The 16740-nt window shown below is 52.7% G+C and overlaps 1 protein-coding gene across 3 annotated transcripts; it reads right to left on the minus strand.

Annotated features, from left to right (window-relative positions):
• Window positions 1-495: 495 nt before the first annotated feature.
• caprin2 (caprin family member 2) lies at window positions 496-15829 on the minus strand. 3 transcript variants are annotated; one of them, XM_088646072.1, is made up of 21 exons: window positions 15150-15829; window positions 13675-13925; window positions 13190-13252; window positions 12794-12880; window positions 11712-11950; window positions 11404-11486; window positions 11023-11172; window positions 10860-10903; window positions 10337-10648; window positions 10177-10218; window positions 9852-9983; window positions 9421-9505; window positions 8878-8930; window positions 8503-8610; window positions 8239-8346; window positions 7119-7259; window positions 6479-6650; window positions 6194-6373; window positions 3707-3810; window positions 2841-2904; window positions 496-1812 (listed from the first exon to the last, which is right to left on the minus strand). In XM_088646072.1, the coding sequence occupies exons 2-21, from the start codon at window positions 13909-13911 to the stop codon at window positions 1244-1246; spliced, it is 2973 nt and encodes a 990-aa protein (XP_088502198.1). In that variant the 5' UTR covers window positions 13912-13925; window positions 15150-15829; the 3' UTR covers window positions 496-1243. The 3 variants fall into 3 exon arrangements, with proteins under 3 accessions (XP_088502198.1, XP_088502196.1, XP_088502197.1); XM_088646070.1 differs by lacking the exon at window positions 15150-15829 and adding an exon at window positions 15107-15128; XM_088646071.1 differs by lacking the exon at window positions 15150-15829 and adding an exon at window positions 14742-15043.
• Window positions 15830-16740: the final 911 nt, after the last annotated feature.

Raw genomic sequence — 16740 nt, forward strand, 5'->3', positions numbered from 1 at the left:
ACCTCCAGGACAAGGAGCTGTAACCCTCACTCGCTCTCATGGGCTTCCAGGAGACTTACAGGTAGTCTGCAGTTTATCAAGAGGTCACATGCCTGAACTCCTTTGTAGCCACCAACAGCGGACCTCTCCTTCAGCAGGTCATAAGCACGGGCATGGTGACAGAAGCCCTCAGAAACCAGTCCAGATTAAAGCGGTCAATGAGCCAACATTACAATGGACCCCACAAGTTCCGGTGGACTGCAGCAAGCACTGCATAGTACTTCACTAGCAGTCTCGGCCCCATTTGGAAGTGGGGAGGGGAAGGTAGGTAAGAGTGCTGCAACATGAGTGCCAGAAGCCAGATGGGTCAGTGTGTGGTTTTATCACCAATTCATACAGAGAACAGACCGCTGACAGACTCCAACAGCAGAACAGTTTCCTCAGTCGCACAGACAGGGGAATGGGGCCACACCAACCGTTTTGGCAGCTAAATGTTGATCAAAGAACAGACTCATGAACTGCGCAATAGTTTATTTAGGCACAACGAGGCACTGTAATTAGCCCATTTCAGAGCAGATTCATCAATAAGGTAGTTACCAGCTAGACATGTACACAGCTTTTTGCAGTGAACAGATACAGACATTCACAGCTTAAGTCTCCCACTTCCAACCAAAAAGCAAGGCAACAATGAAGTCTTATAAAGTGCTCAGTTAGTCATTCTAACTACACCTCCCCAGTCATCACACAACACCCAGTCATTCAAGGCACCATTTTGCATGCCCTCCAGCTCAACACCGGACTTTTGGAAAATGTTCAGAAGTTCATTTAAAAAAAAAAAAAAAAAGGGGCACATCCCAGAAAAATGAACTTGCTGGCCTTACATGAACTGCAGCTTGTTCCACACAAGTGGCACCTGTGTGTATCCAACCCTACAGAATTAAAAGAGGACATTTCTGGCTTTAAAAGAAAGTTGGGGGTTTGTGCACAATTCACATGGGCCTCCACAGCAGGGAGGTCGAAGTTCGGTCTCGGCCACGGTGCAATTGCACCGCGGAGATGGTCAGCTCACGTCGGCTGCCCGAGACCGCACAGTAGCCGCTAGTGAAAGCGACGGGGGAGAGAGAAAATGAGCACGAACCCTGAAACTAAACCTGAGCATCTCAAAACTGGGAAGAAAGAAAAACCTGGGCATGCAGTGTTTCACTACACGGCATAAAGTGCAAGTGTTCGAGTGCAAAGCAACGTCCCCGGCCCTCCCGACGCCTCAGTCCTGGTACAGGAGGTAACCCGAGAAGGTGGAGTACTTCCAGCTGCTGCCATAGATGGCGCCGCGGTGCAGCCGCAGCCAGATCTGGTCCCCCTGGTACAGCTGCAGCACGGCGTGGTTGCTGGCCGTCTCGTGGTCGGGCGCGCCGTCGTTGGCGTAGGCCGACACCATCACCTCCTCGTTCCTCATCAGGTTGACATACAGGGGCACGTTGACGGCCAGCTTCAGGATGTGGAAGATGAAGACGTAGGTGCCGTTGACCGGGCAGGAGAAGCGCCCCAGCTGCATGTCGAAGGTCTCCCCGAGGTTGTTGAGCAGCAGGTCGAAGACGATGGGCTGGTCCAGGGTGCCGGGGGCGAAATTGGAGGTGCGGGCGGCCGAGAAGGCGACGCGCATCTGCTGAGGGAGGGGGTAGACGTGCACGGGCATGAGCGTGGCCCCCGGGGCGCTGACCGGGACGTCGATGGGCGTGATGCAGCGCGAGTCGCCCTGGCCCGAGTCCACGCTGGCGAAGGTCTCGTTGTCCCGCTCCGGGCTGCTCACCTGCGAGGAGTCGCTCCAGGTGGCTGAGGAAAAGAAGGAAGGCAGGGCTTCCGAGAGCAGAGTAGGGCTCAACCCCCCCAGATTACTGAACCCCTCCCCCCTTACCAGCTGCAGGGGTCATGCTTGGAGCTGGTCACCTGGACTTGGGGGGGGGAAGGCTCTGAGAATCCTACCCTTCTCCACATAACCACCCTTGTTCTACTTCTGCAGCCTTTGACTGCTAGTAAAGCTAAAATTGCTAAAGATTTGTACTTAAACCATACATCAGATCCCAGCTCTCCGCACTGCTGCTGCAGAAGTTCAAATGCAGTCTAATGTTGAGGCACTGAGTTTTACAGTTACTGCTTCTGAGGAAAACCAGCAAGACATACCAGGTCTCTATCCTGCTACTGATCAGGGCTGATAGAGCTCCAAGATATTCCATGAAAGACTAGAAAAGGCTGTTCATGCTCTCTACCTACTGTATACAGTAGCACACCAGCACTACCGGTCATCTCCAGCTCGGAGATCTGAACGCACATCACTCCAGGTGTTCCCACTCTGGGTATTGCAACTTCAAGGGTTTACACCTGTACAAGACCTCACATGGTGCAGAAAGTGTACTGTAGCATTAGACATAATCCAAGTTACAGATGCCAAGGATTTTACAGCACAATTAGGCTAAGAAGTACTAGACCAAGTATGTATTAAGCTTAAAGTCAAGACAGCAGATCAGTACAGATAAAGACACATTAGACAATTGTAAAAAGTTATGGTATGCAGCTGTCCCTCCATGAAGGAAATGGGAAAGGAATCCACAACATGCCTTGAACTCAAGTTTTCCCTTTCAGATCCGCCCACTTACTCAACTACCAAGGGGTAGATTGCACTCACCAGGTGACCCATTTCTCAGCGACAGCACTAACTTTATTTTCTGGAAATGTGCCGGGGCTACTCCTCCCAGTTCAGTTATTCTGGTACAGTGTCCTGCCCACTTTGAACCTTCCCCCCTCTTGCTCTGTAGAGGAAGACCGCGAGGACTACGGCACCTGCTCATCCCGTCGACCCCTACCTCTCGAGCTGGCACGCTGCCCAGTCAAGCCTCCACGTTTATAGTTCTGCTGGAACCCCGATTCCTTAAAAGAAAAGCAAAGACTCAGGTCTTGTTCCCAGGCTTTTGGCAACAAGATTTCTGAAACAGGGATGCATCGGTAAGAAAAAAAAGTAACATTGAGGGAACAATTTGTTCCCTCCTTCTCTTTCATTCATGCACACAATTTTCCTTTGTTTCCTGTGTCACGGTAGATGGACGTACATGGAAAGTCTCTAAAACACCAGCATTATCCCCTGCTCCAAGCAAACGCTAGTTAATCGTTCCCTCAATATAATCCCCCCCCACTGATAGCCCCTCCCAGGCTCCATAATGCAGAGTTAAAGATTAGGACTTAATTCTGATCTAGTGAATCAAGACATTTCACAGGCCTCCCATTTCTAGACAAGCTCCTGGAACCCAGAGTGCAACAGCTCTGCCACTGGACAGGGGTCAGACATTACTGGCTTCGGCATATGAAGACTAATGGATGTGCTGCATATTCCTATCAGCTTAATTATTGTATTAGAGGACTATCTGCAGGACCTGCCTGTTGGAGACTACAGTTGGCAGGTCTGTTCCAATAAGATTGCAGGTGTGAATGCAAACACTTTGCTCCTGTTATAAAAGCAAAAGGCTTCCTCTTCTGTGTCAGCAGCACAACTGCAGGACCTTCTGCACCTCAAGACTCCACTACTGGCTAAACCACGATTTAGAGTCTCGTACAGATGAATCAGTTCACTTAATCTTCCCCCACCCACGGCTCGGGCAGGTCAAATTAAGTTTGACAGACGAAGCCAGGACCACTCCAGCTGAAGCAGTAGCAGTGGGGAGGGACGGTTCCGTACCCTGGCACCATACAGGATAGGTGTACATTCTCTGGCGGGGTACGACGGTTGAATGAAGTTCCCTCCAGGAGATGGCATGCCGTTTTTGTAACTTTCAAATCCTCCTGAAGTGGAGAAAGGAAGAATCACAACACTGAATCCACCTGAGCCACATGTTTCAAAGTCTCACATTGGTAATTAAAAAAAAAACTGGAATTCACCACCACTCATCACAATGTTGTAAGAAGTCTTATCCTGTAGCCTGGGGCTCCTGGGAGGAACTGCTAGGTCATAGAGCTCTCCAAGAGACTGCAGAGCTCCAAAAGCTAGGTGCTGTGGAAAGGGCTCATTTTCACCCATTACACCAGTGCCAAAGCCCTGGAAAAAGGCCTTTTCTATTCAAGGTGGACTCTACAAGTCTACAATTCCTGCCTGGATCGGGTAATGTCCAAATGAATAAAATAGGACAAATTTATCAAGCAGTACATGCACATTTTAATGCATCTGTCATTTAGATTCTGGTATGATTCGTTTGTTTTCAACAAAATTCCCCAAGTTAGGAAGATCAGCACACTGAAGCAGCAGCAGCAGCAGCAAGAGAAAACTGACAACTGGGCAAAAGCCTGGAAGATGGTTTCTAATGTGGACAAGCGCAGGGTTTCAGATCAGAGGCAGGCAGCTTGTGGAAGACCTAGAAGTGCCCCTTCTCAGTTAAGTGCATTTCCAGTTTCCACTTATACCCTGGTTTGTTTTGAATACCTGTAATTGGGTCCCGTGGTAACCTTCATTATTCGTGAACAAAGGCACAGGCTGTAGGAACTCAAATCTTGTTGCTATTCTCTAGCCAGATCTCACAGCACAAGTTTAGAACATGGTGACCATTATCTCATTTAGACTAGGGTGCATCTTACTGGTATTGTATAATTGTCACAACCCTCAACATAAAATCATACCATGCTAATATTGTCCTTTTTAATTACTTCCATACATTAACACATGTAGAATATTCAAATCTCCTCTAGCACTCTGCTCCCCATATTGCATTAATTCTTGATTAACTACCCACACTCAATACCCCACACTTTTCTACATTAAAAGGTCATCTGCCAGGATTTCTTCCATCTGCTGGTTTTTCTTTGTTAATCTTCCTAATGTACCCTCTTATTCCTGACTTTGGATCACCAATATAAAAAGGTCCTAGTAAGGATCCATGTGGTCCTCCACTAATTACATCTTCCCAATTAGAGGGCGTCAGATAAGTGGGTGAATCCTCTTATTAACAATAGTCCCCAATCCAACCACCCATGTCAGTCAATGTCTACCCCACGTTGTTTGTGAACTGATCTTTTACAAGGAAATTCTTAAAAGCTCTCTGGAAAAAGAAAAAAAAATCACCATTTCATGCCTTGAGTACGTAACATCTATTACTGCTGCTTGTTAAAAGAACAAATGTTTTGGCAGGCAAGACCTACTTTCTCTAAATCCAGTTTCCTAGAAAACATCCATATAGACAACTCTCTCATTTAGTTCTTACAATTGTTTCCATTGCAGGAAAGGTAATGGAAGCCAGACTTGAACTACAGACCAGCTTCTTGTTTCCGTTTGTGATCCTTCTTAGGGCTGAACACTGCCTTGGGAAGTCTCCGGGCCTGTGGGCAGTGCTGCATTGAACGATTCAGAAGCTGCAAGTCTGGCTTCCTCATTGCCACTTCCACTGGCAAGATGCCATCACATTCTAAGGATTTACCTGAAAGGTCTCCTCTATACTTAGACTATCCTGTCCAGTACTTTGTCGTCCCCCCCCCAGTTACAGGAACATGTCAATGTGTTTATTCAGTTTTGAAGGCACCATGACAAGCAGCCCTTAACATGTGATCAATGTAGAGGTTTTGCACGCTGTATTCAAACAGTCTCTCCCCTCCCTCCCCACTGAGGGCCTTGGTGTTGCACTTTGAATACTGTATATGTACACAGGCGGACAATTTGAAAGGTCTGCCCTTAGATCACAGGCTCGTATGACTGAACACTGCTCAATTCTCCATTTTCACAAAAACAGTTAAGGTGTTGCCATTAGCAGTCACAACCTCCCTGCCATCACTAACTACTGCAGGGGTTTACAAAAATGTGTACCAAGACCTCCTCAAGCGTCAAGCCCTAAGCAAGGGTGCCAGTCACAGCCTCATGAAAACTCCCAGGGCTTCAGAAAAGCACAGGAGGGAAACCGCCATCACACACACTCCCAGAGGAGCAGCATGAGTGAAGACTGGAAGCCAGCCTCCTGGCCTGATGCAGTACATGTGCTGTAGGGGAGCGCTTTAGCACAACCTGAAACGGAAGGTCGCCCTTCTAACCCAACCCTTGAGCACCGTTCTACATTTCTCCAACAGACTTCACAGATCCCTGGTTTATCTACGACGGCCGACATGCCCCAGAAACACTCCTTTGACAAATATGTTCACAGGCACCCCATCATCGCCCCAGGACTCGGGAGAGGCGAGAAGACGATACCTTTGTACGCGCTGGGCGAGCGGTAGGAGTGTGCCGGTGCCCTGGGGCCGCGGGGCGCGCCTCTGACAGCCCCCCGGCCGTAGTAGGGCTGGCTGGAGCGAGGGAAGGCGCCCATGTGCTGTCCAGGGGACATGTAAGCTGGACAGCCGTTGCTCACCACGCAGTCCGACGGGTAGGACACTGCAAGACAGCCGTTCACCGGGTTCACTCCCGTTTCCAGCAGAACACCACGCTTGAAGCGGCCGGCCGGAGTCGTCGGGGCCCAGCCAGCTCCGCGGCACCTACCTGGCGGCAGGCTGTCCTGCTCCAGCACACTGGACGACGGGGCGGGGCACTCGGGGGGAGTCTGCGTGCTGGCGGTGGAGTAGCTCAGGCTGTAGGAGTCCGAGTAGGAGCTCGGCTCCGCTTTCATATCCGAGTCGCTTCTGGGTGGCAAGGGAGCGTTGACCTTAAAGACCTGCGGGGGAGGGCGAGAGAGGTCTGAGGCACGTACAGCATGTGCACATCGGCATTCGAAACGGGAGAACTGGTGCAGCCCACAGCCCTTCTAGAACAGGCAATAATGCAACCACGAAAACTGGTAGGTCTTGCATGAGCCTGGAATGTCTCCGGTAGGTGGAGTGACATCAGGGCTTTTGCGCTTACAAGACAACGGTTCAGCGGCTGAGCCATCACCACTCAAACATCTTGAATAAAGCAGAGGTACAATGTCACGTCTACTGCAAAAGGCCTCAACTAAGAACACCCAGCAATACTACAGCTCTGCAAGACTGCAATGCAGAGCAGCTGCAGACCACAGTGGTTGACTGGATAATCATGAAAAACAAGCCTGAAACATTGGTGCTGGTGAACCACACACGCACACACCGACAAGGACCTTATGCCTGAAGCCCCCCGGCAGACCGCAGTGGGAAAGGGGACTTACAGTCTGCATGGCCTGAAACGGAGCTGCGCTCATGCTCAAGGTGTGGCTGCTGGGAGGCGAGGAGAAGGCCTGTCCTTGGGGCGGAGTGGAAGGAGCTGTGGCACTGCAGGGGGGGCATTCCTCTGGCAGAGAGGCAGGAGCCTGGGGGGGGGGGGATGGTAAAGAAGAGCAAGGAGAAAAATGCAGTCGCTGCCTGCCCGCCGCGCTGTAAGTATTGAATTTAAAACCCCACGCCAGAGCATTTGCGACCCGTCAGCAGTTTGACAGGACAGAATTTGGATGGCAGAAGCGGACAATGGCTTCTGCTTACACCTCAGAATGGTAGTGTGCAGTCTCAGCAAGTTCGGGACACCCAGGCAGGGCTAGGAGCCCCCTGGCAGGAGCCCAGAGACACTGGCCAAGCAAGGGCTCGAGAGCACCACACAGCCACAGGGGGCGGTCTTTAAACCCTCAAGTCTATAGAATTTGAAATCTGTTCGTTTTGATTTGGTAGTAATACTTAGTTGCTAGCAAAAAAAAAAGTCACAAGGAACCCATTTACCGAAGAACCCCCAACATCGGATCAACGGATTGATGTTGTGATCATCTTTTCACTTTATAAATCTCCTTCACCTTTTCTCTTGGGTTACAGGAGGAAAGGTTTATTAAATCCCAGAAAGCCTGGAATAAACTTTGGACCCCACCAAGACTTGATATTATCCTGCAAAAGATGAAGCAGTCTTTGCGTAGATTACCTGTTCTGTTTTTGCTGGTTATATTTCCATATGTAAACTCCCATCTATGCTAGTATAATGCCAAATGCGTTGATAGGTTATGAAATGAAAGCAGAAAAGGTCCATTTGTATACATTATACATGGAAATGCTTTCATCCTTAAAGAGCTCTTGGCTCCAATACTCCCACTCAAGCTTGAAAATGGCGAACTGGCTCTGGAGGGGGCCGATCACAGATGTACCAAAGCCACCTGGATCAGGGGTGAAAAGGAAGTGTTCAGGAACAGACTGAAGGGTGAGCCACAAGACTGGCTCGCTGCTACCGCAGGCTTGAACAGGGACGTGGCCGAAAGCTCACGGCACAGCCCATTCCCAAGACGAGAGAAGCAAGCAAGCCAGACCACCTACTGGACTTGGATCCGATGCTTTATCCACACTGGATTCTGCAACTCCTGACCCAGCCGGATACAGTGGTGCTGGAACATAGCCGTCTGCATTGGAAAGCTGCATTTTATCCTGGAAGATAAAAAAAAACTAAGATGAATAAGCGTAGCCGGGCAAGTCGGCCACCTAACCCCAAAAACAAGCAACAAGGCATGAGCTACATGGACTGTTGCCAGAAGGCAGAAATATTTCAAAACCGGGGCGCACAGAGTCTGAGCTATACAGTACTTGGTCTGGTTCCTCAGTGGGGAAGTCCACTCCCGAGTCGATCAGAGAGCACTCCCCGTTGGTCAGGCTCGATTTCGGAGGGACCGGAGCAGCAGGTACTGGAGCAGGCTGCGGGGGAGGGCACAGTTTCACAGGCCGTTCCGTCAAGCATTTCCACTGTGATGAAGATTTTAAACCACAGCCAACCCCTTCCCACCCGCCGACGTGGGCAGACGTCCAGAGCAAAGCAAACCCTCATTCCATCAGCACTGACAGGCTAAAAGGATACTGGAAAATATCCCAATATCTAGATTTACACAGACCCTAACCTCCACCCTGTAAAATCCGTATGAACAGCTCCAGGCTCATGTCAAACCCCCCCCCCCCCAGTCTTACCTTCAGGGCTTTTGGAAGGAGGTCTGCTGGGCATTTCTTGGGCTCTCTTTGCACTGCAGAAGAAAGGCATTGGGCTACGTCAAGATCGCCTTGTAATCCCACATTTCTCATCCCAAGACTCCTCCTGGGGAAGTGGCGATTGAAATCTAGTCGCATCATTAAAACATTTGTGGGGCACGGGCTGAGCTTTGCAGCTCCAAAATGGTCAAGCCTGGTTGTGTCAAATGGGATCTTGGGGGGGGGGGGGGGGGGGGGGGGGGAGAGGACAACCCTGCACAGGCATAAAAGATAGGGTCTCTTTAATTCACCATCAAACTGAATGGGTCATCTAGGCCACCCACGGATGTTGCATTTGTATTATCCATCAGGTGGGGCTGCACATTGGTGGTGGTGGAGGGGATCCCCATTACCTGTAAAGCGCTTTGAGTGGAGTGTCCAGAAAAGCGCTATATAAGTGTAAGCAATCATCTTTTTAAGATGATCATGTCTCCCAGTTCCTAAAATTAAGAACTTAAAAGGACTTTCTCCTCTAAAAACACATACCTAGGGGTGTAGACGTTCCCAGGGCAGAATGCTTTAACCGGGAGGTTCCGCCTCCTGGAGATCCCTCACCCTCTAGAACAGAATCCTAGAAAGCAAGACCATGAAGACTTATTTCATTACCTGCTGAGAATGGGGAAAATCAAACCTCCCACCTTCCTTGTACAACTTGCTAGAAGTTTTCTAGAGAAATAGACCTCAAAACATTTTACAGATGACCTCCACAATAACGGGTAATGAGCCACTGGCGCAGATTAGGAAAGGCAAAGCTCCATCCCACAAGCCCCAGATCTGAGCCCGTGCAGGAGGGCTCACTGAGCACTGTCTCCTGTGGCAGGACACCTGGACTTGGGGCCCGGGTTCTGCCCTGTTGGAGTGGGCCGGCCCCAGCAGGCGCTCAGGGGGAGTCCCGCAGGGGCAGATGCTTGCAGTACCTGCATGAAGCTGAACGAGCCCTGGATCTCCTCCATCAGATCCTGCAGCTTCTGTTTCCGCAGCTCTGGGTCGGCCGGGAGGGGCGAGGGGGAGGTGAAGACCGCGACCGGCGAGGGGTCGGACTTGGGTGCCTGTCGGAAAGCAGTCAGTCAGCCTTGTCCTCGGCCACAGCTAAAACATGGGCAAGCTCACAGAGCACTAGGGAAAAAACTCAAATCGCTATAAAAGCTTCATACAGGCTTATATAAGCCCATTAGCACCGATCTCATAGGACAGCACCATCAGGGAAATAAATGCAGAAAACTTTTATAAAAGAAGCCTTACCACTTTCATTTCCTGCTCAGGTCTGGACTTCCTTTCTCGTCTCTGAACGCCACCATGAGGAGACAAGAAGCAGACAAGTTGGACCAGTTTGACGGACTTCAAGACGTACTTGGAGGAGCTCGATGCCCTGATGAGCCCGGGATGGAGAGGGTGTACTTGCCTGCTTGGGCTCCGCAGCAGCAGCAGCAGCAGGGGGGGGCTTCACCTCCACCTGCTCTTTGGGCACAGGGGTAGGGGCGGGGGCAGGCATGGGCGCAGGGGCAGGGGCAGGGGCAGGTGCCGGGGCTGCTCTCCAGGGTTTCAGGGCGGACTGCGGAGGAGAGGCCGGCTTCTCTGTGTACTCCATATCCCAGGAGTCTGGAGGCTCCTGCTGCTTCAGAGCCAGGAACTCCGCTTTCCAGGTGGGCACTGGCTGGCCTTCCTGTTCTTGTGCGCGGAAGTCCGTTTCAGGCAAGTAGCGTCTGTTAAGAAACTACATTATCCAAAAATAAAGTCAAAGATCCGCCTTCAGATTCATTCAGCCTTCTTGTCTTGTCAGGAATACGCAGAAGCTCCAAATTTGTGTTTGGAGCAGACATTTTTTAGCACAGAATCGGATGGGAAGGACTGGGCCACAATGCTGCCAAGTAAACATTAAAACTGGCCAGTGGCCTTACACCTGGTGAGAAGAGCTGGATTCTTACCTCCCTCGCGGGAACTTCGCACTTTGGTAGTGGCACGGAGGGTTCTGAAAGATAGAAGACTTGGCTTGAGGACCCAGGGCCGAGAACACAGCAGCGTCAAGCGACAGCACCACAGGGCACTGGGGCCGGCGTTGCCACCACAGGGCACTGGGGCCAGCATTACCTGGGACACCAGCGGCGGGCCTCTTCGGCGCCAGGGGCTTCTTCACCACTTCTGCCACCGCTTCCTCCAGGCTCTCGCTGTGAGGGACAGGGATGTGATCGAAGTAGCCGCAGTCCAACAGCCTCGCCAGCTGCTCCTTGAGGTGCTTGTCTGCAAGGAGGGAGAGGACACCCACGAGATGGAGCGCGCGGCCACCCGAGGCACCGCCCCCACGGCCTGCCTTCGCGCCTCGACTGGAGGGGCGATATTGGCAATAAAAAGGGATGAACGACAACGCCCACTCCCCGCCTCCCCCCGCCCCCAGCCGGAAGGGGGCACAAGTTGTGCGAGGGCCCGTGGCAGCAGGGGAACGCCAGGCTTGTACACCCTGGCCAGACTCACATGTGGTGCCGGCCACGGGCTTGTCCGCTCCCTCCAACAGGTCCCCGTACACGATGGCTGCCTGCTCCATCTGGTCTTCCACGCTGCAAGACAAGAGGCCAGGCTCCAGAGACCAGAGAGCAGGGTACAACGGGGTACCAGGCTTACTCCCAAGCCCGGGCCTGCAGCTCTGGAGGAACTTACTCCAAAGCCACTTCATACTCGAGGGCAATAAGCTCCCCAAATATTAACGCCCACTGTTATGAGGCTCTCCCTTCAGAAATGGGGGTGACAGAGCTCCCACCCCGAGGCCTCCTCGAACCCGGTACCTCATGCTCTCGTTGCGCTTGCAGCCCACCCGCTCCGAGAAGCCCAGCAGGCGCTCGAGCTCGCGGGCGGACAGGAAGGGCGCCCCGTTCAGGCCGCTGCGGAAGTCCTTCCTCACGTGCTCCTGCTGCAGGCTCTGCAGGATGTAGTGCACCTGGAGGACAGTGCACAGCCGCTTCTTCTCCACCTCCGTCTTCTGCACCTGCTCCCGGCGCACGGCCTTCCTCTGCGCCTTCAGCAGCTGTGGGACACGGGTACGAGTCAGGGGACCGCCGAGGGCTCCCATTAAATCTGCATCACAAGCCCCGCAGGCGGGCTCTTCAGGAACGGGCACAGACCCAGGCCCTTTCCAATGGGTCAGCCCACTAGGCTGTTTGCAGGGAAAAGGCTAGCGGTTTCACAACCTGCCTGCCCCCATCAAATTCAGGGCATCCAGAGTGAAGCCGAGCCTTAAGTAAACGGATTGATCAGACATTGAAGTCTGACCCCACCATGCGAGCTGGAATTTTCCCCACAGAAGACTGCTATTCATCCTGTCAGTGAGCCTGCATCCCCAAGCACGACCGAGCTCACCGAGCAAAAATATACCCATGCGCCATGCAGCATGAGATCAGCAGAACGTCCTCACACCCTCCCCCCACCCACCCCCACACAAGGGAAACGCTGCCTAAGCACATGGCCTTTAACAGAGACCAATGGCAAAAAACAAAAAATCAACTTCCAGCAAAGGCAGAGCAGTGGATACAGGTTACAGTTCCACAGGATGTCCCAGCACAGGAGCACAGATCCATGCTACCACTACACTTATCCCCAAGGTTCCGATGTGCTGAAGAATAGGAAAGGAGACTAAAAGTACTAGTTTTCCCAGAGCCCTCCACATCTCCAGGTCATCGTACAAGCAATCAAGCTACCAAAAAAAAAAACTGGTAAGCACAGTACCAGCTTCAACACCTACAGTCTTGGCCAGCCTCTCTGCTCCATCTGCTCCCATGTTCAGAGCAGCAAAGGCACACCTGGCTTCAAAGAATCCAGTACAGTTCAAAGATGGTGAGGAGCTCTTGTTTGGAAGAACACAAAGACTTACATCTTGGCTAAGGGAGCTGAAGGTCTTCTGCAGTTCTCTCGCAAATGCCAAGTTATGAACAACTTCATCATACTTCTCCACAGCATCCTGCAAGCGACAGCAACAGGCCAGGTGAACCAGAGCCTAGAGATCTCTCAACATGGAGGGGGGTAAAATATACCCAAGTTTAAAATGCAGGAATCTGTGACCAAGATCTAAAAGTGATCTGGAGAATATACCTTCCGGAGCATGCAGTTTAGTATAGTTATAGCCCTTTAAGATCAGGATGTCAGAATAATGCAACACACATTTAGCCACTGCTTTTAGTAAGTGTGAAAAAGCCAAGGGGACTGTGGACATCATACAAGTGGTTCCTGAGTTTAGAGGTCACTGCTCGTCTCGGTGGCCGGATCTCACCAGCTGGTCCTGGTTGAGGGCCTCTCCTGCCTTCAGACGTTGCTTGTAGTCTTCCAGCTTCAGCTGTGGACAAACACCATCCAAAACCAAGAACAAGCTCTCACCATCATGTGCTGTGCACACAACAGACATCAAGATCACAACGTGGCAACTTGACCCCCCTTTTACCCTGAGCTCTCCTGCCCAAAGCGCAACACTTCAGACTAAAAAACACAACACAAAGTCAGGCACTGGTAAACACGCACGCCAGTATTGCGGAGGAAGCCCAGGTTCAACCCCGAAAGGGGAGCCCAGGAGGCACGCGTTTACTTAGATCAGCTAGGCAATTAACGCCGCAGGGAAAGCATTCCTCACAGAGCACCGGGGCCCTCGCACAAAGATCAGCCCCTCCTGCACGAGAGCGAGCAGCGCTCGGGTAAGCGGAAACGCAAAGCCTGGATAAGACCCGGGAGGCCAGCCCGCGGCCGCACAGCGGTCTACTCCACCTTCTTCTTCTCGATGTTGCGGATCTTGTGCTTCAGGCAGATGAGCCCGTTCTCGATGTAGGTGTCGTAGCCCTGGTACGTCGGCGCGGAGGACGCCAGGGCCAGCTGCAGCGAGCTCAGCACAGGGGGAGCCTCCGCGGTGGGGCTCCTGGGGCTCCCCTGCCTCTCCGCCGTCACCTCGGAGTGCTCCGACATCGGCGCGAGGTCCAGGACAGGGGAGGGGGAAAGCTGCACCATCGTCAACACGGTTTCTGAGGAGAGGGGAGAGAGGAGAGGGAGTGAGGCCGGCTGGAGGCACAGAGAAGCCCTTACTCCAGCCCTGCCCCCCCAAGGCACCCACGGCTGGGAAAACCCCAGACACTGCCAGGCTCTGAACACAGACACCAGATACCACCCCCTCACCTGCCCCAGCAGAGCCAGCCCTGGGGCACCCCGTCGCCTGCACTGACCGGGCCCAGCTTGCCCATTCCCACTTAACCATTAGAACACAGCAGCGGACACCCACTGGGAGACAGCCTCCCTGAAAGAGGACCGGTGACTGGGATTGTGTATCGGGTATCGAAAGGAGTTCCTGCACCAGCCTCGCTCCAGCTGGATAGACTATCAGCACAGCTGGGCTTCAAGAGTGTCCACCCAGGAGGCAGCTGGGGCTGTTGAAGAGAAACATCCTCTCGCCCAGTGGAGCTGAATATGCACAAACCTCCGCAGCCTGTGCTCCTTTCAGCAGCCAGGGCTGGCACGTTACAGCCACCCAGAGGAGTCTTGAGAAGGGAGACAGGACAGCATCAGGACCAAGACCCAGGGAGCACCACAAGGGCACGTGAACCCCCCAGCCTCTCGGGGAACTAGAGGCCAGCAGGGCTGGGGCCAAGCCCCTCCAGTGAGGGAGGGCCCAGCAGCATCACAGACCTGGCCCTCAGCTCACCGGCCTCAGGAGCGCTACCCAAAAATGGCATGTTACAGGATGACTGCTCATTTTTTAAAAAGCAATCCCTCCCCAACCACCACCAGGGTTCATATGGCTTCAAGCCAGCAGGAGGGGGAAAAAAAGGAGGAAATCAGTTTACCAGAGCAGGCCATGCGTGAGCAGCCTAGTCAGCTCTGGTCCATCGCCCGGTTCCCACTCCGCAGCGCGGCTCTGAACCCGTGGGGCCAGTACCTCTTCCCCGCCTCTGCAGAGCCGCTCCGGAGCGGCGCAGGGGCGCGTCATGATGAAGCAGTATTTCAAACGCGCCACGAACGCGAAACGAAAGGCGCGGATAGCTGGGCTTTAACCAGCAAGTTCCTCCCGGCTGCTCCCCGCTACACACACACACACCCAGTGCAACCTCGCCCCGTGCTCGAGCCTCCACCACACACCACACACAGATGCCCGTTAAAGGCTGCGGCAGACCCTAAGGACCCGAGATCCCCGAGAAGCCCCCACGCCTACCCAGACGCGCAGAACCGAGAGGCATCCAGACCGGCGCACTAACCTCGGCGCTCCTCTCACGGGGCGTGCGGATTGCAGCTGAGGCGGCGGCGGCGGCGGCCGGAGCGAAGCAGAGGCAGGTGTGTGACCACATACACGGAACAGAAACACGGCGAGCGAGCGAACGGTCCTCCCTCCGCAGCCCGCACAGGCAGATGTTGGGGGGTAACAGGGGGCAGGCTACCCCTACCTGTTCTGTTTTATACGCGCCCGGCCGTGCGCGCTGCGCCGATTAGGGCATTTCGATCTATTATGACGTCACCGCGTCCGGCAATCCAGACACCTGCCCCCCCCAACGCGCGTGCATCGTCACCCCCGCTGACCCCTCCGCGCGGCGCGGCGTTTTTCACGCTGGTCTCTTTACTTCCACGCCGTGCGATTGTGATCTGGTCTAAAGCAGCCTTCGTGGACGCGGGGAGCGGAAGGGTCAGTGTCTCGGTCACGGCTCGACAGCTCACCCCTCCGCGTCGGCGCAGGGTCGGAGGAGAGCGGGTGAGCGCTGGCGTGTGGAGAGGACGCGCTCCAGCGCCGGTAATTGAGTCGTGCCACGACTCGGGACTCATAATAATAATAATAATAATAATAATAATAATAATAATAAAAAGGCTTTTCTCTGAAATCCCGAGAATCCTATTGAATGTTCACCCCGGGTTTCGTGTGCGATTGAACGGCGTTATTATTGATTATTTGCCGATGGCCGTGTAACGCGACGCGCTGTTCTCTGCTCGTCTCCCCGTTTCATCATCACAGGCGCAGCCTTTGCGGTTGGGAGTTTTACAGTACCTGCTGTAAAACGGTCTGTTGGCTGTTGTAATATTATTTATTAACAATAACATGTTAAAGCCGTAACGCGGAGTGGTCAGTGAAAAATTAAAATTATTTTCTTCAAGCGTGTCCAAAAGGAATTGTATGATGTAGATTGATCATAGATTAATAAAATATTCAATGGCCTATATTTAATGTATTTATTTATATACCTCAAGGGTTTCTCTCCATTCTAGGGTGTCACAACGAGGGGTCATCCGGACCGCATTATCCGTTTGCTTTATAAAAGCACACTGACCCAATGGTCCCGTTGGAGTCACGTTTTTGACGGACCCCGAAGCCCCTGTTTACACAGAGGGGGTTATTCCAGGGGATTTATTCCACCCCCTCGGCGTGGAGATGCGTCTCCCGTCCTCCGGGCCGGGCGACCCTGGTCCCGGTCCAGCAGCAACGCTGTTGGTTCCGAAGCGGTCGAGTTCCCGCCCTATAGCCCCTGAGAGGACCTTTCACCGTCTCGCACCCGAATGAAACCTCCTTTAACCTCCTAAACTGACGGTAAAACAGTCACTGCAGCTGCTGCATGGTACAATGTACCGACCGTCTACGTCAATTGTGTATTTGTACGCTAATAACCCAAGCACGCTTGCAAACATGACTTGACTGCTGGAAGCGAATTGATCGAGAATCTCATTCATCGGATAGCCCGGCGTCTTTCAGCAAGGCTGGGCAGCTGGATCCATAACATGTAAAACCCTTCGTCTTTTTTTTTAAAGTAGACTTCCCTAGAGTTTCCTCTGGGCTTGTGGTGCGTGGGTTTTTTTTTTTGTGGT

Source organism: Lepisosteus platostomus, chromosome 9, assembly GCF_059453375.1.
Source record: "Lepisosteus platostomus isolate fLepPlt1 chromosome 9, fLepPlt1.hap1, whole genome shotgun sequence".
Lineage (NCBI taxonomy): Eukaryota > Metazoa > Chordata > Actinopteri > Semionotiformes > Lepisosteidae > Lepisosteus > Lepisosteus platostomus.

Bases quoted from the DNA above. Each gene is read 5' to 3' on its own strand.
- caprin2 (XM_088646071.1), bottom strand. The intron at 11,173-11,403 runs GTGAGTCTGGCC...CCCTCCTTGCAG, and splicing joins GCCCGTGGCCGGCACCACAT to ACAAGCACCTCAAGGAGCAG. The intron at 7,260-8,238 runs GTAGGTGGTCTG...CCCCCCCCCCAG, and splicing joins AAGCATCGGATCCAAGTCCA to GCTCCTGCCTCTCTGCCAGA.